Source organism: Culex quinquefasciatus, chromosome 2 (genome assembly GCF_015732765.1).
Source record: "Culex quinquefasciatus strain JHB chromosome 2, VPISU_Cqui_1.0_pri_paternal, whole genome shotgun sequence".
Classification (NCBI taxonomy): Eukaryota; Metazoa; Arthropoda; class Insecta; order Diptera; family Culicidae; genus Culex; species Culex quinquefasciatus.
This window is the reverse complement of record NC_051862.1, coordinates 91962196-91983806: the sequence shown is the minus strand read 5'-3', so window position 1 is coordinate 91983806 and position 21611 is coordinate 91962196. Positions and strand designations below refer to the sequence as shown.

Here is a 21611-nt window from a genome sequence, read left to right as displayed (position 1 = left end):
AAGCCGCTGTATCTCAACAACCAGAGGTCCAATCTTCGGTGTCTCTTAGACAATTTTATAGCAAATATACTGAACTTTTCAAAAAAAATATTTTTAGAGATGGTCACTCATGGTCACTATTTTAAAAAATCGAAAAACTGCAAATATTTCGCTGAAATCAAACTTTCGGTGGCTATATCTTGAAAACGGGGCCCTTTATCAAAAAATCTGTTAAGTAATTTTCGATTGCAAATTCAATTTTGCATAAAAAAATGAGGTCAAAAAAAATTTATGTATGAAATTTCGATTTTTTCCAAAAATCACCAGTTTTTCAAAAAATCATAACTCGGCGGCAGATTTTGACCATGTTTCTCTATAGCTCAAAAGTTGCGGATTTTTGTCCCTAAAACATATCAAAAATCTCGAAAATCAAAAATACGTATTTTGGGAATTTGAGTTTTTGTGAAAAAGTTAATAAAAAATCGGGAAATTTTTTTCCGTGTACCTATTTTTTCTAAATAGTCCTTAACAATACCTACAACTTTGCCGAAGACACCAAATTGATCAAAAATTCCTTCAAAAGTTACAGATTTTCGAATATTTACGTACCATTTTGTATGAACAGCTGCCAAATTTGTATGGAAATTTATATGGACAAACTAATGATGCAAAATGGCTTCTTTGGTCATAGGGAAGGCCCCCACAAAGTTTGAGCCAAATCAAAAAATACAAATAAAATCCATTTCCGGTTTTGGTAGAGAATTGCTCAGTATGCACATCTGCGACCCCTAAACTTTAACCGGTTAGCTTCATATTTGGTTAAGTTAGTAGATTTTGTCGATGGAATAAGATAAAGGTTATGGCCAAAATAGTGAAGAAAAACTGTTTTTTATTTCTTATTTTCTTCTTTTTGATGTTTAGACCAAATAAATACCAAGAGTCTTGTAATATGGAAGGTATTTAATAATTATTTTTCATTGAACAATTCTGAAACTTGATCATAGCTGGATAAAACTGAAATGGTACGCACTCACAAAAAAGTTGTGTAAATCCAATCGAACAGGAAAGTTTCCCCTCAAAAATGAAATGCCTCTCGCGTCTTACGTTGACACTTTCATGAATTATGCAAACTCCATCAACAACAACAACACCATTCAAGCCAGCATAATCAACGCCAGGAATCAATCTGCCACCGTTGATAAGCGCATGCATTTTTAAAATTCTTTTTTTTCCCTTGTAACATACTTTTCCAACACATGACACACATACTTTTTGCCAGCTACTTTTCATATTAACACATTTTCCCACACGGCTCCGGCTTCCTTTTTGTGGTAAGTTTTGATAGAAAAAGTTTTCCTTCTTGCCACATATCGGGGCTGTGGGGGGGAAACACCAACAGCAACACCAACAACTACTGGCAACTTTTGAGCCCTTCTTACTGTGTTACCGTCTCCCCTTTCCCAACCCTCACTTTGATGTATTCAGGCAGGATTTTCCAAGCTCACTTTTCCAAAACCACCCCAAAATCGTCAACGTCAGCTCAAGACCAGATGTTTGCGGGCATGTTCGAGCTTTTGCCCCTCTCTCTCTGAAATTCGTAAAAAGCTTGTAAATCTTTGGCCCCAACAAAGGGAAACTTTCACATCCACTCATCACTTCAATCTTTTTTTTTTCTCGTTTTTTTCTTCTGTAAAGACACGTGTGTTTGCTGGAAAATCTCCGCTAAAAGTTGGTGAAAAGTGATGGGTGCAGAACAAAATCGTAAACCTCGCTAAACTTGTGGCATTTGATCTAATTATGTTTGCCGAGCCAAACCCCGATTCCATTCTTCTCGCCTTCCCTCGGGGTGAGTTTTCAGCAGGTTCAGCCCGAAAACAGTAGCAGCAAATTTCCGCCTTCTTTCCAAAATACGGTCTGGCAAACTACTTTGCCGCTTTCCCGCCCTTGGGGGAGGCGAGGGCGGTGCAGTCGAGCAGAAGTTTTTCCCCAATTTAGTTTGGCTCGGCCAGCTCGACCGCGTAAAGCACTGAAATTTATGCTTTCCGATAGACTATTAAGATATGCTGCTGGGCTCAAGCTAGATTGCAGGCTGCTCGTCCAAGCGAACGATGGGAAAAGTTTGGATTTGTTGTGTTAGGTGTTTGTGCGGTGGCCTAGATTATAAAGAGGGTTTTTGCGTTGCGTATTAAAACTAACAGTTTTTGGGAGGAAAAGGACGAAGCAAAGTTTGGGCTAATTTGAAGAAGCTGCAATTATGAGTAAATCAAAAGTTTATATGTCATGGCCATTCACACAAATATTAAGCAACTTGATTATATTTTCCTTAGGTATAAAATGTTATTATCAATCTATTTATTTATTTATGTGGTTGCCTCTCACCCAGTCGGCCTGGGTTCGATTCCAGAAGGTCCTGGTGGCATTTTTCGAGACTAGATTTTTCTGATCACGCCTTCCGTCGGAAGGGGGAAGTCAATGATGGCCCCAGTCTAAACAAGAGGTTAGGTCGATAGCTCAGTCCAGGTGTAGGAGTCGTCTCCTGTCTCGGTGGAGTCGCTGGTAGGCAGTTGGATTAATAATCCAAAGGTCGTCAGTTCGAATCCCGGGGTGGATGGAAGCTTAGGAGTAGAAAGAGGTTGCAATTGCCTCAACAATCAAGCCTTCGGACACCTGGTTTAGAGTGCGAATCTCGTAATTGAGAACGCCAAGGCCAAGGCAGAGGTAGAGCGAATAATTTGATTTTGATTTTGATTTTTTGATTTGATTGAAAAAACTATTTTTCAAAAATAGTGGGTGCATGGACCTTGTGTGGCCTACCCCAGTACATGGTTTAAAAATAATAGTCTTGAGAAAAACCTCACCAGTTGGAAAATATTCCAAAAATAAATTGAAATTCAAAATCAATGTCACCCCGGTTACGGTACTTGATTTCAGATGAAAATGCACAGAAGAAATTCATTTCCCGTAATCGTGACTTTTGTCATGAAGAGAACCTCGATGGAATTTATTCATGAGTATGGTTCATTTGCACTATAAACGTGAATATATTCCTTCGTGGTTCTCACATTCACATTTCAGGAATTGATTTTTTCCGTGCGCTTTATAGAAGCAGCAATTGAACGTCAAAGTGCTGATAGGTGCTCAATAAAATTATATGTTGTTCTCCTAACCCAGGCATCGATCCTGAACATTCGCATAAAATCTCTATTTCAACCAATATTGGATCTTCAAATATCTTGATGTTCTGACTTTGTTATGTGACTTGCCCAATATTTTGAAAATTAATATTTTAGTCATGGCTGTGGAGTCGGAGTCCGATGCACAGCCAGAATCAATGACAGGTTCGTTTTGTGGACCCGGAGTTGGAGTCGGCAAATTCTGAAAAACTGGAGTCGGAGTCGACTCACGCTCAACAATTTTGTATGGGAGTTGTTGCTGGAGTCAGAGTCAGAGTCGGGTCTTTTTGAAGAACTGGAGTTGGATTATACTCATTTTCGGCAACTTTCAATGAGATTTGATGTTAGAGTCGGAGTCGGGTCTTTTGAAGATCAAAAGCCGAGATCGGAGTCGGAGTTTGAGCCGCTAAATCTTCAGAAGCTGTAGTCGGATTTGGAGTCAGCTGATTTTCAGCAATTTTGTTAGGAAGTTATTGGTGAAGTCGGAGTCAGAGAGAGTCTTTTTTTTAACTGTCGGAGTTTGAGTCGCTAAATTTCAGAAGTCGAAGTCAGGGTCAACTCATTTCCAACAGCTTTGTATGAGAGTTGTTGTTGGAGTCGAAATCGAGCCATTTTGAAGAACTGAAGGCGAAGTCGGAGTCATTGAATCTTCAGAAGTTGGAAACGAAATCAGAGTCGCAAATGTTCAGAAGCTGCAGTCGGAGTAAGAGTTATTTAAAAGCCACCCGTAGCACTGATTTCTTTATTAATATTTTGGTGATCAATTTAGGACGTTTTTTTGATTAACATTCAGAGTTGCCAGATCAAAATTAAAAAAAAAAATGGCCAGTAAAAATTCAAGTAAATGAAAATATGTAAGAATCTGCATGAAAACTGTCCTAATGCAGTTTTTTTGCTATATAAGACGATACATATTTTCCCCTTTATCGACAATTATTAAAAAAATGTAACATCTGTTATGAAAATAACATTTTTTTTTGGGAAGAACTTATGGTTAGATTACGCCTCAAGTTCTTTCTTGTCATTATTAATGATTGCAGTACTTTCGAGAACCCCCGAAATGTATTACACTCACTAAAGCGGCCTGGCCTACTGCGTTGCATTAACCGCAAGAGATAGATTCTATGAACGGAACTACATTTCATAGAATCATCAGGGGAAGAAAAAGAAGTGAGGACATACCGTACCAACCACTTCGAGTTATTTATAGAATATGGTGTGTAGTGTGTGTAGGGGAATCGTTGGGAAAGGGATTGTTGTATTGTATTATATAGTAAATTACCTTGTGACATTATTTCACCACTACGGATTAATTCACTCGAGGGGTGTCAACCCCTCGGTGGCCGAGTGGCTAGAGCATTTGACTACCAATTCAAAGGAGTGAGTTCGAATCCCACCTGATTCCATGCGTTTTTTGTTCATATTCAAAGTTCAATTATAGTCGAATAATTTCAAGGAGACCGGTCGGGAATCGAACCCGGAACCTTCCGATTATGAGGCGGGAGCCGTAGCCATTAAGCCACGGGCCGGTCAACTATAAAATATTTACTGGATTTTAATATTTATAAACTCGTTCAATTAAATCAAAAAGTTGTTTGAAATCGACAGACGAAGAAATCAATTGTCAAGATTTGGAACCGAGATTGGTTAATGATTATTGTGGCTCGTGAAAAATCTGGCAGTCCCAAAAATATTTTCTCTCAACTAAATAAATAATCGATAGTTCCATTTTCTACACTTATTGTCCATCGAAGTTTCACTAAACAAGATAAAAATATGATCATGCTTTCCGATTTTTCTAGCCTGATTTCAAAAAGGGAAGGGAGCTCGACATAAACTTTGGAAAATATTTGTAACGGCCTTAGAAGAAGAAAAAATAATAAGATATTCGTTTTTTATTCCTAAAACAACATTGTCAGAATACGCAAGTCAAGAAAGTTTTGTTTATTTCTGTCACGCTTTCAATCTCCAAATTGACTTTTTCCATTATTCAATGCGTACTGTAATTTCTTGCACACAACTCCCCCTTTTTCACAAAGGACAATGCCATTTCCGTCTCCTATTTTTAAGCTAAATGAAAGCAACATACACACAAATTGCGTCGAGCAGCCGTCCATTGATTTGCACCCTCTCTCGTTCACGCTGTATTTTCCCGGCGTTTTGTTAATTTATGATTGTGCTCATAATTTAAAAGACTAATATTTGCACAAAAAATCAGAAAACGCTATTTTCGGCACACGACGGCATCAACAAACCAACCAACCAACCGGCATGGAACTCATAATAGACCACCTCAAAAATGCTCTCCTGGAACATCCTTTTTTTTTCACCCTCAACAGTGGAGAGGAGGAAAAGTGCTTCGCCTCGATGCTCCCGGATTCACTCGAAAGTAGAAGCTGCTCAACCCTTGGCAAGGGAGGATGCACTCCCCCTTAAAAGGCAAGGTGCAACGTGGGACGAGGAGCGGAACTCTGATTGTTAATAATTCAAGCAGAACGCAGCAGAACCATTGTGAATGTGGATTTTTCCGAGGGTGATTGTTCCGAATGCCGAGTCGTTCGCGTGCCAAGTCAGGAAGCTGCGCGAATCATCCCAATTGTCAGAGAGCGGGGGGGGAAATTTGGAGGGAAATTTTCGTGTTCGTCAACAATTTTCACAAAGCGATCTTGTTTCTTCTTTTTCATCTAGAAAGGGGGAAATGAAATGAGCGAAATAAGTGTGAGCGAGGCAAGCAAATTATGTTTTAATTTTTGGCTTTTTTTCCTATTCATTTGAGTTTTTCCACAACCAGAAGACAATGACACAGTCCCAGGAGAGGGAGAAGGAAAACGCTGCGGGAGCTAATTGAAATAACCAAAATTTTCGGGGCTCCGATTCGGGTTTGGGTGCAGATAATTTAATAAATTGTGACCGACTGGTTCTCATAATTTGAAAGTGCCGCAGGCTAAATTGGAACCATTCGGAGAGCATGGGAAGAATGTTGATTGGAAATTCTGGAAGGGTGGCAGTTGACTTTCTGTCAGAGTTGAGACAACGTCATGTTCCGAATTCCGAATTGAATAGGTCTGTTTTACTGTTTCCGGAAGTTTTTTTTTTTTTTTAACAAAAATCAACTTGTTACATATCGTAAAAATGTATTTCAAAGACCTTTCCGTTCAATCCAAAAGATTGAAGTTCTTTTTTTTAATGGTTTTTAAACCCAAACAACAGTTCTGAGTAATCTTGAACCCTTTCCTAAGGTTTATGTTTTATGTTTTTAGTTTTTAGTTTTTAGTTTTTAGTTTTTAGTTTTTAGTTTTTAGTTTTTAGTTTTTAGTTTTTAGTTTTTAGTTTTTAGTTTTTAGTTTTTAGTTTTTAGTTTTTAGTTTTTAGTTTTTAGTTTTTAGTTTTTAGTTTTTAGTTTTTAGTTTTTAGTTTTTAGTTTTTAGTTTTTAGTTTTTAGTTTTTAGTTTTTAGTTTTTAGTTTTTAGTTTTTAGTTTTTAGTTTTTAGTTTTTAGTTTTTAGTTTTTAGTTTTTAGTTTTTAGTTTTTAGTTTTTAGTTTTTAGTTTTTAGTTTTTAGTTTTTAGTTTTTAGTTTTAGTTTTTAGTTTTTAGTTTTTAGTTTTTAGTTTTTAGTTTTTAGTTTTTAGTTTTTAGTTTTTAGTTTTTAGTTTTTAGTTTTTAGTTTTTAGTTTTTAGTTTTTAGTTTTTAGTTTTTAGTTTTTAGTTTTTAGTTTTTAGTTTTTAGTTTTTAGTTTTTAGTTTTTAGTTTTTAGTTTTTAGTTTTTAGTTTTTAGTTTTTAGTTTTTAGTTTTTAGTTTTTAGTTTTTAGTTTTTAGTTTTTAGTTTTTAGTTTTTAGTTTTTAGTTTTTAGTTTTTAGTTTTTAGTTTTTAGTTTTTAGTTTTTAGTTTTTAGTTTTTAGTTTTTAGTTTTTAGTTTTTAGTTTTTAGTTTTTAGTTTTTAGTTTTTAGTTTTTAGTTTTTAGTTTTTAGTTTTTAGTTTTTAGTTTTTAGTTTTTAGTTTTTAGTTTTTAGTTTTTAGTTTTTAGTTTTTAGTTTTTAGTTTTTAGTTTTTAGTTTTTAGTTTTTAGTTTTTAGTTTTTAGTTTTTAGTTTTTAGACGATTAGAATTATATTTCCAATAAAATTTCTATGTTTATCGAAAAATAATGGAAAAAACTAGTCTATACATATTAGAAAAAAAATCATCAAGAGAACGATAAATTTCTGTTTGCAAAGCTTAATGGCCTGGTCACCAGATCCCTCACCCAGCCATCAGTGATACTTTACCAAACGACAAATGACGCCCTCGTAAACGTCGGCACCAGCCAGCCAAACACAATGCAAACGAAAAATATTATACACATTATAAAAGTATCCAGCCCAACGAGACTGTCATAAATTTGTCCCACATCATAAATCTCGTCTCGGTGGAACACTCACAATTTAAGCAGAAATAAACATAGATTTATCATCTACAAACACGACCCCGTGCTCGGTGTGCATCAGTGCAGTCGGAAAACGCACTCCTTCCCTCCCAAACCCTACTTCTTTTCATTGGATTTGCATTTGCAGCAGCAAGTTGAAGGATGTTAAATCTCCCCGAAGCTGTCAGTGTCAGCCAGCAAAGCTGGCTTGGAATTTACACTCTTACACTCTTCGTTTTAAGCGGGGAAGCCCCCATCCAAGGGGATCATCCAGTTAGCGGAAGGATTCTTAGCACCAAATTCCAAGGGCTTTCTTCCTCTGCTGGTTGCAATTTTTGGCTAGCCAAGTCAAGTTGCACGGTGGTGCCAACATATGCACCAAACGACAAGACACCAGGAATGAAAAGGGCACAGGAAGGACTTGCAGCACCACGTCAACCGACGGTGACGCGATTGTAGCAACATTGTGTGCGCTGAGCTTATTATCCTGGGGCGCCGCAACCGGCAGCCGACGGCGGCCTACAACCGCTTTACGGTGTTGAACACCATGTGAGCCTGGGGATGTTAGGGTGGGAGGAGCTGGGTTGGTAATTGGGTTGAGTTGTTGAGTTGTTGAGCTGTTGTTGAATTGTTGTTAAATAGTTGTTAAATAGTTGTTGAATAGTTGTTGAATAGTTGTTGAAACGAAACTATTGGCACTACGCCCCCCGGGGCATGGCCTTCCTCTAACGTGGGATTTCTGCTCCAGCGCCTCTGACGAGACAGGAGAAACCGGGACCGACGTTTTACTTCACCATCCGATAGAAGCTCAGTGGATAAGGCGGGAATCGAACCCGCGTCTCATAGCATCATCGGGATCAGCAGCCGAAACCGCTACCCCTGCGCCACGAGACCCAGACGAGACGAGAATAGTTGTTGAATAGTTGTTGAATAGTTGGTTAATAGTTGTTGAATAGTTGTTGAATAGTTGTTGAATAGTTGTTGAACAGTTGTTGAATAGTTGTTGAATAGTTGTTGAATAGTTGTTAAATAGTTGTTGAATAGTTGAATTGTTGTTGAACATTTGTTGAATAGTTGTTGAATAGTTGTTGAATAGTTGTTGAATAGTTGTTAATTTGTTGTTGATTGTTGATTGTCAATTGTATTTTGAAGATTGTTATTTGTTGATAAGTTCAAGACAAGAACTTTTACCCTATTCTTGAAGTGGAAGAAATGCATAAAACGAGCTGCTAGCTTAGTCGCAGCAGCGCCTCGGGTGGGAAGCCTTGACTTAACATTGCCACAAATCTGACGGTTCGTTATCCTGAGATACACCAGCTCGCTAGCAGTGCTGCCAGTCAGTTTGGTGGTGTTGGTGCAAATGCAATGTCTTTTTTCTTTCACTTAGCATACCACGGTGGCACGTGCTGCGATGAAAGGCAATGTCAGAGTGGGATTTTTCCAAGCGAGAAAAACTCCATTTGCATTTGTGTTAGGAACAATTTCACTCCGGATTCATGGCATTTTGGTGGATGTGGTTTGAATTGGTTGCATTTATTAGAATTGCAATGTCGGAAAGGAGGATAGTTTCAAGTGAGTTTGGATGTCATGACCTTTTAGAATATATCAGAATACAAACAAAGCAAAACAACAATGGTCAAAACAACAGTTCACAATAACTTCAAAATAAATCAAGAACTTTTACAAGCTAATAACACCCACCCCTTCTTAAAAACCATTCACTGATTTCCGCCCATTCTCTCTTTTATATTTTCAGTGGAAAATTCGATGGGGAGTGGTCACGAAGTTATCACCAGCAGCAGGTAAGTTTATCCACTCTCGTTTGTGCTTGGCTCTGCAAAAGTTTCACCTTTTCCCGAGCTGATGCAATCAGCTTCGATGTTTTCGCTCTGTTATGACCAACGAGTCGAGACTCCAGGAGCTGGATATGTGCCACAAGTTCGACAGCTCGGTTCAGAGTTTTTCACTTTATTATCAATACATCATGAGGGAAAGTTTTCCCCGCATTTTCCGGGAAACTTTTCACTCGCACACATTCCACATCAGGGAGCAAACATCAAACATTCAGTTCGTTTTCAAAAACCAGGTTAATTGAAGCAATCGATTTATAGATTTAAAATTTGAAAAGCCAAGCTGATCAATCGATTAAAGTCTTGATGAAGAAAAAAGATTATCAAGCTTGCCGCAATTATGATCAGCTTATGGCGGAGGAAACAACTTTTATCCGCAATTAATTTAGTTTGACTCGTCTCCAACGCAATCTCATCCCCTCCCCCACCTCACCCAACTCCAGCTGTTGTTCTGTAATAATAAAGATTCCACTCCCAACCAACTAATACTTTTTCTTTCGTCGGAACTTTACCCGGGTTTGTCTTGCGTCTTACCTTAAGCTTGAGCACTTGGACAAACTTCCGTCGCAAGCCCCGTGGCCAGTCCGGCTAGACTTGAGGCCCCTCCAGGGTGGAAAACTATTATTATTAACTCCTGCCCGCTTTCTCTATGCGACAAACTATAAATATTTGTGATAAGTTTTATTATTTCCTGCAGCCAAGTCTAATAGCGCGCGGTGGTGACACAGGCAAAGCCCTGGGAAAGTCGGAGTTAGTTGGGCTGGAATGTTTTTGCCTAGCTGTTGCTGCTGCTGCTGTCTCTATAATAAACCAATTTGCAAACTGAGTTTTTGCGAATGCGACGATAATGCAGGTAGAGACGAGTTTGTCAGTAGATTATGATCGCGAATGGATGTTGAAAAAGAGGAGTAATTATTGAAATTTATCGTAAGAGTTGGGTCTGGAATAAATCAAACATTTAAAGAACAAATAAAAAAGTCAACTAACAAATTAACAAATTAACAAATTAACAAATTAACAAATTAACAAATTAACAAATAAACAAATTAACAAATTAACAAATTAACAAATTAACAAATTAACAAATTAACAAATTAACAAATTAACAAATTAAAAAATTAACAAATTAACAAATTAACAAATTAACAAATTAACAAATTAACAAATTAACAAATTCACAAATTAACAAAACGATAATCTATCGCAATCGTTATCGTAATTTCGATAATTCTTTAAGCGATAATCTTATCTCCGATAATGGACGATAACTTATTTTCAAAATCGTTCTATAATCAACTGAATTCAACCATATCATGTTGTATTTTCAATGCTTTCACTAAGAATATATTTTTTGAAAGTGTAGTATGTTTCAAAGTATGAATACTCAAATTGTTCAAGAAATACCGTATTTTTCGAAAATTATTTTTTTTTGTTTACAATAATGGTATCAAATGAAGAGTTTTTTGAAAACACTAAAATCTAATCTAATCTAATCTAATCTAATCTAATCGAACACAAGCGCAGCCAGTCCGAAGAAAGCATCCGGGAAGAACTTATGGTTAGATTACGCCTCAAGTTCTTTCTTGTCATTATTAATGATTGCACTGCCCCTGATCGCATAAATGTCCCATATGCATTTTTATCGTTTTTGAGTTATCGTTGCAGTTTTGTTCAGAATCGCGAGATCTTTCAGAAAAGCCTTTAACATCCAGTGTTCTAGAAATCAGGAGGAAATCGAGTTTTTTCGTGAAAAATGTACACGTAACCTTATGTGAGGGACAAACTTCAAATGCGTTTAACTCAGCTTGCTGTTTTTGCATATGGGACATTTATGTGAACATGGGCAGTGCAGTACTTTCGAGAACCCCTGAAATGTATTACACCCACAAACGCGGCCCGGCCTACTGCGTTGCATTAACCGCAAGAGACAGATTCTATGAACGGAACCCACATTTCATGGAATCATCAGGGGAAGAAGAAGAAGTGGGGACATACCGTACCAACCACTTCGAGTTATTTATAGAATATGGTGTGTGGTGTGTGTAGGGGAACCGTCGGGAGAGAGATTGTTGTATTATATAGTAAATGACCTTGTGACATTATTTCACCAGTACGGATTAATTCACTCAAGGGGTGTCAACCCCTCGGTGGCCGAGTGACTAGAGCATCTGACTACCAATCCAAAGGTGTGAGTTCGAATCCCACCTGATTCCATGCGTTTTTTGTTCATATTCAAAGTTCAATTATAGTCGAATAATTTCAAGGAGACCGGTCGGGAATCGAACCCGGAACCTTCCACTTATGAGGCGGGAGCCGTAGCCATTAAGCCACGGGCCGGTCTCAGAGTTTTTTTGAAAACACTAAAATTTTTACAAAAATCAAAATTCAAATCATCAAAGTTTTTTTTTTTTTGAAAATACTTAAATTTTTACAAAATATCATATTTTTTCGAAAATACTTAAATTTTCAAAAATTTACAATATGGGTATAAAACGAAGCAAAATATGATGTGTTTTTAAAATAATTTAACTCTTTTGGAAAATAGTGAAATTTTCAGAAAATACCGTATTTTTTCGAAAATACAAATATATTAGTATTTGGGTAATTCTCCACCAACTCACACAGCAGTTGCCCCGACCCCTCTTCGATTTGCGTGAAACTTTGTCCTAAGGGGTAATTTTTGTCCCTGATCACGAATCCGAGGTCCGTTTTTTGATATCTCGTGACTGAGGAGCGGTACGACCCCTTCCATTTTTGAGCATGCGAAAAAAGAGGTGTTTTTCAATAATTTGCAGCCTGAAACGGTGATGAGATAGAAATTTGGTGTCAAAGGGATTTTTATGAAAAATTAGATGCCTAATTTGATGGCGTACTCAGAATTCCGAAAAAACGTATTTTTTTTATCGAAAAAAACACTAAAAAAGTTTTAAGAATTCTCCCATTTTCCGTTACTCGACTATAAATTTTTTTGGAACATGTCATTTCATGGTAAATTTAATGTACTATTCGAATCTACATTGACCCAGAAGGGTCATTTTTTCATTTAGAACAAAATTTTTCATTTTAAAATTTCGTGTTTTTTCTAACTTTGTAGCGTTATTTTTTAGAGTGTAACAATGTTCTACAAAATTGTAGAGAAGACAATTACAAAATTTTTGATATATAGACATAAGGGGTTTGCTTATAAATATCACGAGTTATCGCGATTTTACGAAAAAAAAGTTTTGAAAATGTTGGTCGTCGTTGATCATGGCCGTTCATCGTCACCCGCGACAGACACGGACGACGAAACATAGAAAAACGCAAAAAGTAACATTTTCAAAACTTTTTTTTCGTAAAATCGCGATAACTCGTGATGTTTATAAGCAAAGCCCTTATGTCTATATATCAAAATTTTAAATTGTCTGCTTTACAACTTTGTAGAACATTGTTACACTCTAAAAAGTAACCCTGCAAAGTTAGAAAAATACACGAAATTTTAAAATGAAAAATTTTGTTCTAAATGAAAAAATGACCCTTCTGGGTCAATGTAGATTCGAATAGTACATTGAATTTCCCATAAAATGACATGTTCCAAATTTTTTTACAGTCGAGTAACGGAAAATGTGAGAATTTTTAAAACTTTTTTAGTGTTTTTCTTGATGAAAAATACGTTTTTTCGGAATTCTGAGTACGCCATCAAATCAGGCGTCTAATTTTACATAAAAGTCCCTTTGACACCAAATTTCTATCTCATCACCGTTTCAGGCTGCAAATTATTGAAAAGCACCTCTTTTTTCGCATGTTCAAAAATGGAAGGGGTCGTACCGCTCCTCCGTCACGAGATATCAAAAAACGGACCTCGGATTCGTGATCAGGGACAAAAGTTACCCCTTAGGACAAAGTTTCACGCAAATCGAAGAGGGGTCGGGGCAACTTTTCCCGATTTCGTGTGAGTTGGTAGAGAATTACCCATTTAAAAAAATTTTGCAAATTTTTCACTTAAAAAACGGTATTTTGTGAACAAATCTTAGTATTCATACCTTGAAACTTACTACATTTCTGGAGCAACATTTGAAACGGGCGCATAAGCATTTTGACAGCTGGAATTATTTTGCAAATTCTGTGCCAATAGGTAACTATTCAACAAAACCCGCAGTGTTAACATGTAACTGGGAAGGCCAGCTAATGTTTCACTTTTCGAGTTTTTGTGGTAAAGTTACCTTTTGGCTCAGAATTTGCAAAATAATTCCAGCTGTCAAAATGCTTATCCGCCCTTTTCTTGTGTTGCTCCAGATTCTAAATGAATATATTCTTAGTGAAAACATTGAAAATATAACATGATATGGGAATATAATTGAATTAAGTCGATTTTAGAAAGGTTTAAGAAATAAGCTATCGTTCATTATCGACCCATTATCGTTATCATTAGACGATAATATTATCGTTTAAGAACCTTGTTTTTCAAATGATCAAATGATGACCTTTATCTTTATTTTCACATTTAATGTTAGTTTTTAATTTGATTTAAGGTATCGTTTTTGAAAATCAAAAATAATTTTATGTATAGTAACCTAAAAAAATACAACATTCTTACTTGAATATTTCGTCTGACGTTTTTCATCTGAGGACAGCATAAATAAATTACAAAGCCAAAATTGATCCATTTCGCAAACAAATGCACCAGAGCAGATGAAACGTCCAGTCGGATTTGTTCGTCGTTTTTTGGCCATAACAGCACGGCGAATAAAAGCATGCTGTAGGTACACGAATCGTTTTAATCAAATTGTGTAAATAAACTGTTAAAATTATTGTAAGTCCAGAGCCAAACATGTTGCAATCAATTGAAAGGGTGAGTCTTTGGAATTTTTGGAACTAATTTTTGAAAATGGATTATAGTAAATTTTAAATTTGAACACACTTCGTAATTATTTAATGAAACAAAATAAATTTATTTTTTTAGACTTGAAACCACGATGAAATCTTTCCAAATTCCACCTTTTTGAAATGTTACCCCTCCCCACTCTGCCCACGCCGTCACCAATCTGCCAGACAACGTTGACCGTAACGCCATTTGGCATGGCCCGGAGCAGCAGTCGTCCCAAAAGTGCATCAACGTGTGTGCACGTGGCCGCAGTCACACCCCCATACGAAATCACTTTCACCTTGTTTGTCGAGTCCCATGTGAAAATGGACGAGCAAAAAAAATCTGGCGGGCGCAATTTTATGCCTGACGGCATTCGCGAACAAAAAAAAGCAAAAAAAGAGAGGAAACGGAAGGTTAAAGTGGAACCGGAACCAGAATCATTGATTGCAAAGTACAACATTTATCAAACGCAACATAAATTCAGGGAAAATTCTGGGAAAATCGCGATCGAGGGAGGGTGGAGTTCACGTCGGAAAAAGCCAGTCAATAATAATGAATTAAAGGTTGGTGCTGTGAGCTCAATGTGGAGGGAAGTGCCAGACATAAATTTTCGCTTTTTTTTGTGAAATCTGTTGGTTGAAATTTAAAGGCAAACATAAATATTTTCCGGGAAACTTTAAAAAGTATCGACTGAGTGTTCAAAAAAAGAGGAAACCTCCAAAAATCCCACCTTTTTCGAGGCAAAACCCAATTTGTAGGCCACTCTATCTTATTAAAGCCTTCCCCCGATACTCATGCACAAAATCGCTAGGAGTAGCAACGAAAAGAGAGAGCTTTGCCGGGGTCCATTAACCTAATTTCTTTGCCGCGCCGATTCCAACATGTGAGGACGATATCACATGACAGGGCGCCGAGATTTGCCGGCTTACGTCAAAAAGGGTGCTGGTCCTGGTTCCCCGGACGAGAACGACACAACAGTTCACGCAATTCGTTATACACCTTTAGCCCTTAACCAGTGAGCGTCTGTGTTGCCAGCTCGAGCTGATTGAGTGGAAAGCAATGGACCTTTTCTACCTGTTCAAGCCGGGTTGGACACGTCGGGAAAGATACACTCACACTTGTGGAGACTGTGTCCCTCTTAAAGCTGTCCGGCACTTATTTGCGAGGGATTTTTCTTTTTTTCGAATTCCATTTTCTGTTTGAAAAAGGTACGTGGGATGGCCCTCCGTGGTAGAAGAAGTGGTTCTGGACTCCAGGATGATGCAAGCGGACAACATGACCAATCGTCCACTCAAAGATAGCCAGCTGAAATCAAGTGAAATAAGAACGTTAGAGAAATTGAGGAGCAGTGGCGTAGTCCATAATTTGTATTTTTTAAAAGTATTTTTCGATTTCTTCAAATTTTTGACGAAAAAAAACATTTCGCGATCGAAAATTCACCAAAATTAAAAAAAGATTTTTGAATTAACCCAAACGGCTAAAGATTATTCTAAACGAAAGGAAATGCAAATTGATTTCAACTGATTGCATTTTTTTCATTATTTTTTTACAATCCAAATTTTTGATGCATTCTTAAGGGTGCAAAGCATCCAAGGAAGTTGTTGTCTTCTTATTCTAAAATTGTTGGACTAACGGACCCAATCCTGAAATAATTTGATTATAAAAACTGACAAATTTTGTTGTTAATCTTTATGGAAAGAGTAGCTTAGAGGATCAATAATAAATTATATCGTTAGTTCCCGTAGTTTTGAAGTTACTAAAATGTCTGTAACAAAAGTCTGAGTGCAAAAGCTCTGGTCGATGTGCACCTTTGAAATTTAATTTAAAGAAGGAAAAATTTCTTAAAAACTGTACTTTTTCCATTTTTTAAAAATTGGGCGATTCCCTGGTACTACACAGTAAAAAAGTAAGGTACATCTTTTATGTCAGAAAAAATGTGTAATTTTGCCTCTTAAAGTGTGTAGTTTTACCGCTTTTCTGGTGTAATTTTGCTTTTTCAGCCTAAAAATAACAATCATAAAAGAAGTAATTTCCAACCTGCCAAATTTAAACAATTTTTAACTGTGTATGGGCAACTATTTAAAAAAAAATTATTTGGATTAAAATTTGGTTTGTAGCTTCTCTATGGTCATTTTATACTTTTTTCATCATTAGTGCATACAAAAAGGGTATTCAAATAAGAGAACCAAGTGTTTATTTGAGAACGGGAAACTCAAATCAAAAGTACCAACCGAAGCACGAGAACTGTCAAAGGGAGGTCCCAATCGAGCAAAAGACAATGGATTTTGTGAAGTGTGTATCTTGAGAACATTTTCTGAACAATATACGCAATACTTAAGACTACTCAGCAAAACCAGAGATACACTTTAAAAAAATTACACATTTTTTTAATGGGATCTTCACACCAGAAATAACCATTTTTGTAAAATCTAATTTTGTTATGTGTTTTAGATGCCACTTTTTTGAGATATGATACAAGCTGGTCAAAGTTCGTTTTGCAATGCTACAAATTATCAAAAAAATCAAGTTTTTTGAAAGACGTTGAAAAAAGTTGAAACAAATATTTTTAGTTTTTTTTTTGAAATAAAGTGCCTTGTTTTACCTGTACGTGGTTCTCTACGAATCTGCAAATCGATTTTTCTCTATATGTTTTAATTCGGATGGAACTTTGTTCATCCAAGTTAAAAGAAGTCAATTTGAATAATTATTTTTTAATACATGTCTCCGTACAGTTTTGGGGGCTGGTCATACAAATTGGGTATACAATTGAATGAAATTCTGTAACTTGAGAAGAGATTTTTTTGCATCGAATTTGTGTCTTCCGCAAAGTTCTAGGTTATGATTTGGATTTTTCGAAAAAATAGGTAGCTGGTTTTTTTTTATTTAACTTTTTATTACATTTATCCCAAATACATTTTATTCAATTTGACTTGTTTTAGCATGAGCATGAGAGACCACCCATGGTTTTTATTTTTTTACTTGTTTTAGAGGGCTTAAAAAGACATCTTTTGATCCATATTGCGTGATGATGCAAAATATGGGTAAGGAGATATGGTGAAAAATCTAGATTTTAGCAAAATATAAAAAAATTGGACAAACAAAATTATTAAATATCATTTTTATAGGCAGAATCGAATGTGCAATCGAAAAGTACAATTAATTTATTTTTTTGATAAAATGTACAATTTATATAGCTACTTTTTCCTTTCAAAATGTTTCTTGAAAGAAAGTACCCTTTAAAAAAATATTTCCTGCAATTTTTTATCTGGAACTTTGAAAATCGGGCATTTCTAAGAAAAATAAAAAAATCTAAGAAACAGCCTCACAGAGAATTCTAATCGATCGCAATTATATTTTTCTTTAAATTTTCAACTAACTCAGAAACCATTGGTTCGATTGTTGATGTCAAAAAAAAGTACTTTGTGTTTTTTTCTGATCCTGTTAATACAAATAAATTCAAAACTTTAAAATTTACCTTAACTTTTGAAAAGGTCTTGAAAAGGATTTTTTTTATAATTTAATTGTTTAGATCAAATTTTAATGCTTGGAAATATTTTTATTGATTTTTTTCGCTGAATATTTTTTTTCGAAGAGATCAAAAAATGTCCTTTATAGGTATTGGCGTCAAATCAGTGGTCCTGATTTTCGGTTCAAAGATCAGAAATCACTCACTCATCGCCGAGCGAATCTTTGCCGACTGGAGCGCGCAACCATTCGTTAGCGAGCACTACTCTCAGTCTGCCAGCGACTTGCTCAATCGCGTCACACAGCTACACAAATACTTCGTGAATTTCTTTGCCCACTCCGTTCGTCGACCCGAGTCACACACGAATACATTCAGAGAGGAGAGAATCTAATAACACATAAGCTCGGTGCTCTTGTAGCCTTTAAATGTGTCTTTGATGTTTTGTTATCAAATGAATTGCTAAAAAAAAATTAAAACATTGATTTTAAGCAGTTTAGCAAATAAACAAAACAAAGCCGATCGCAAAGTATTTCGACTCAGCTTTGAACGAGTTAACGCAATCGGTCCCCCCTCTGAACCCAAATGGAGTGAGAGCGAGAGCAAAGAAAGAGTAGATCGGAATGGAAGTGACAAACGGTACGAAACCGTCAGAGCAGATTTGTGGTCGCGAGTGAATGAGTCTTTTTGGAGCAATCAGGACCCTTGTTTCAAATACATTGAAGATTGGATGATCAAGCATTGTCATGACTTCTACAGGTACAACAAGTCACGTTATCAACAAAAAATAGGTTTTGGTTGCACGAAATCGAAATTTATGTGAAAGATTTTTGGCTTCCTCTCCGAGGAATGCCATATAAAATCACTTGAAAATTGGCCAAAAAATTGCACTTCGATTTCTCGGAAATGGCTGAACGGATTTGGACACTTCCGGTTGCATTCGATCCCTCTTAGCTTCCGATAAGTCGCTATTGAAAATCTTCCCCGTAGCCCTTTCCTGTCAAAAGATATTTACGAAAAACGATTTGCAAAACTAAAATGGAAAAACAAAAACGATGAAAAATTTTCAAAATTGCTTCATTTTTGCACAACTAGGTAGTCTGGAATGTCCTCCATCCACGGCTGAAACGGGACAAAAATCCATTGAAATTAGCCAAAGTTACAGCCACTTTAAGAAAACTGTTTGCATTCAGCCGCCTCCAAATCGACTAAAACGTGGCCAAAATTAACCAAAATTTCGGCATGTTGCACATTTTGTAAAGCTTTTTCAAAACCCAATCCAATGAGATACATATCTCGACGAATTATTAGGCTTAGTCGCTAATATCTGCACTAAACTGCTATTTTTGACGATACCAATGCATTATCACATGCTGGTTCGCCCATCCGGCTAAAAAACCCAGAACTATTATACTTCACTCGAAAGCATTTTTCATCGTGCTTCGAATGTCATTTTAGGAAATAAAATTCCCTTTGTGAATCGCGTCCAGCACGCTAAGATTCTGTCGTCCCTAAATCAGGACCAGAATAGCCTCAAAAACGTCTTCGCCAAGCCAAGACAAGTCAAGTCATTTCGGGAAATGACAATATGTAATGTGTTCTTAGATACCTATCCATGAGCCATCGATCGACTCCGTTAGCGATACACTTTTTACCCTTTCTTAAATTTTCGCTTTAGCTGTAGAAGGTGAGAGCGGAATGCAAGGCGTGAGAAGGAGAGAGTTTACGGAAATTTTGACTCGTTTGAGCACTGCATAGGGACGTGGCGTTACATCGTGCTGCCATCTGGTTTTTTTAAGTGCAAAAGTGCTGAGTCATCGTCTAAAAATAGACGGCGTCCTATCTCGCCCAGCAAAATGAAGTCGATAAAGTAGTCGGTTTCGATAAGAAAAAGTGGAAAACGTGGTCTAAAAATAGTGACGCCATCCCCCTATGCCGTCACGGTGTAAAAACTCGCGTGCATTGCTTACATGGATTTTCGTCGACGAACATGGGCGTATTTTACTTCTACTCGGATTGAAAAGCATTCGATTTAGTAAGTCTCTAGACTATATACTAAGTATTCTGCTTTCAGTCAAAAAGGATCGCAAAGTTATTATTTTAAATTGTTTTAAAAATCCATTTTAAATCCTTTGCGGTCGTACAAAGGGTCATTGTACCCAGAAAATTAAGCTTTATCATTGTGAACAATAATATTACCAATTTAGTTGAATTTTAGAACTCAATCAACGAATCGCCTCTATATATACATGTACATTCTCAATACATTTATTTGTGTATGAACCGAGAAGAGGAAGCCCCCATTCACCTAGGTGGATTAAGTAACGTTTTTTATTGCTAATTACCGCAATTATTTTTGTGTTTGCGAAGAATACAATTTAAAAAAGGGTAAATTATTTTGAGTGTGCAATTTTTCTTCTGATAAGTTCATACCTACAGGTAAATTAAGTATGTTTTTTTTTTCTTATTAAGGGTGCACAGCAACGAAGGAAGTTGTTGTCTTCTTATTCCAAAATTGTCAAACTTACGGACCCAATCCTGCAATAAGTGGATTGTAAAATTAATCAAACTTTGTTGTAAATTACTTTGTGGACAGTACTTTAGGGGATGAATAAAAAAATATTTCGATAGTACCCGTAGTTTTGAAGATACTAAAATATTTATAACAGAAATCTGGGTGCAAAAGCTCTGGTTGATGTGCACCGTTAATGGAGCTATTTTGAAAAAATAAAAAACAACTCAAAGGCAGCATCGGATGATTTATTTAGACAAATATATGTCACTCAGCTTATGCTGAACTGTTCCCAAAATTATGTAAACAATTTTAACCAGCTTCCTCTTCGATTGTTCTTGCTTCTCCAGGATTACGTCTGTAAACTTCAAAGTTCAGCAACGAATTAAATGAGCACCATGCAAAGTACGGTATAAATAGATAGCCGGCAATCTTGTTCACTTTGAAAAAGGCAAGTCCAGTAGCTGCAACCGCACCGGCATGGACAAGAGATTCCACAAAAATCTGTAAACAGCAAAATAATATTTAACAAAAAATAAATCATTTACTCAAACTACACTCACCCATTTCAGACTACGCAGCTTGACGGACATCGTTGTCCAACCCCAATTGAGCGCCAGGTGGGCTCCATACAGGGCCATGGGTACCCGGGCGGCTCCGTTGAGCCCTCCGCCATCTTTCCACACCAGATACGACGCGTAACCCATGCCGAGGTGCAGGCTGGTCCACATCGGAAGAGCTATGCAGGTTGGAGGTTTGAACGGGGAGACATTCAAGTGCTGGTGCCAGTCTTCAAAGTCGGACATGGTCAGGTAGTCGTGGACTAGTCCGCCAATTTGAGGTAACGCGAGGGCACCGGAGATTTTCAGGATTTCTGGGTTCATAATTTTACTGGGGTGAACAACAGGGACGAAATCGAAATTGATTTAATTTGGCAGGTGAAGGAAAAGCTACTTTCAACTAGAAAATGGTTACTTAGATTGTAGTGCTTTCGAGTATCCCGAGCTGTATCAAGTTAAAAACAATCAGTCAGGCCTACTGCATTGTACTAACTGCAGAGAGGATTCTGTGAATGGATCATATTTCACAGAATCTAAGAGGGAGGTAGGTGGAGGAAGGATGCTTGGACATACCGTACCAGTTTCTAGTAAAGAAAAACTAGATATATATTTCATAATAGAAAATACATTAATAAAAACAAAACCAACAGTTATTTAAAGTTTTCATTACACCACTGCCCTCCGATTGGTCAGCTGTCATTCGTCTTTTATTCGAGTCCTTTCTTCACTTTTCCAGTTGCTGTTCGAACGAGCAAGAAAATCCCAACATTCGTGTTCGGTAGCTCAATGGCTGATTTCTCTTCCTGTCGTCCGACACTGCAA

General features: G+C 36.7%; 1 protein-coding gene across 1 annotated transcript in view; it reads left to right on the top strand.

Moving 5' to 3' along the window:
* Positions 1-21611, top strand: part of LOC6053441 — a 769747-nt gene that overhangs the window by 168219 nt on the left and 579917 nt on the right. Inside the window, exon 3 of the mRNA XM_038253396.1 lies at positions 9315-9360. Coding sequence (XP_038109324.1) covers positions 9315-9360 — 46 coding nt within the window. The remainder of the gene's footprint in view (positions 1-9314; positions 9361-21611) is intronic.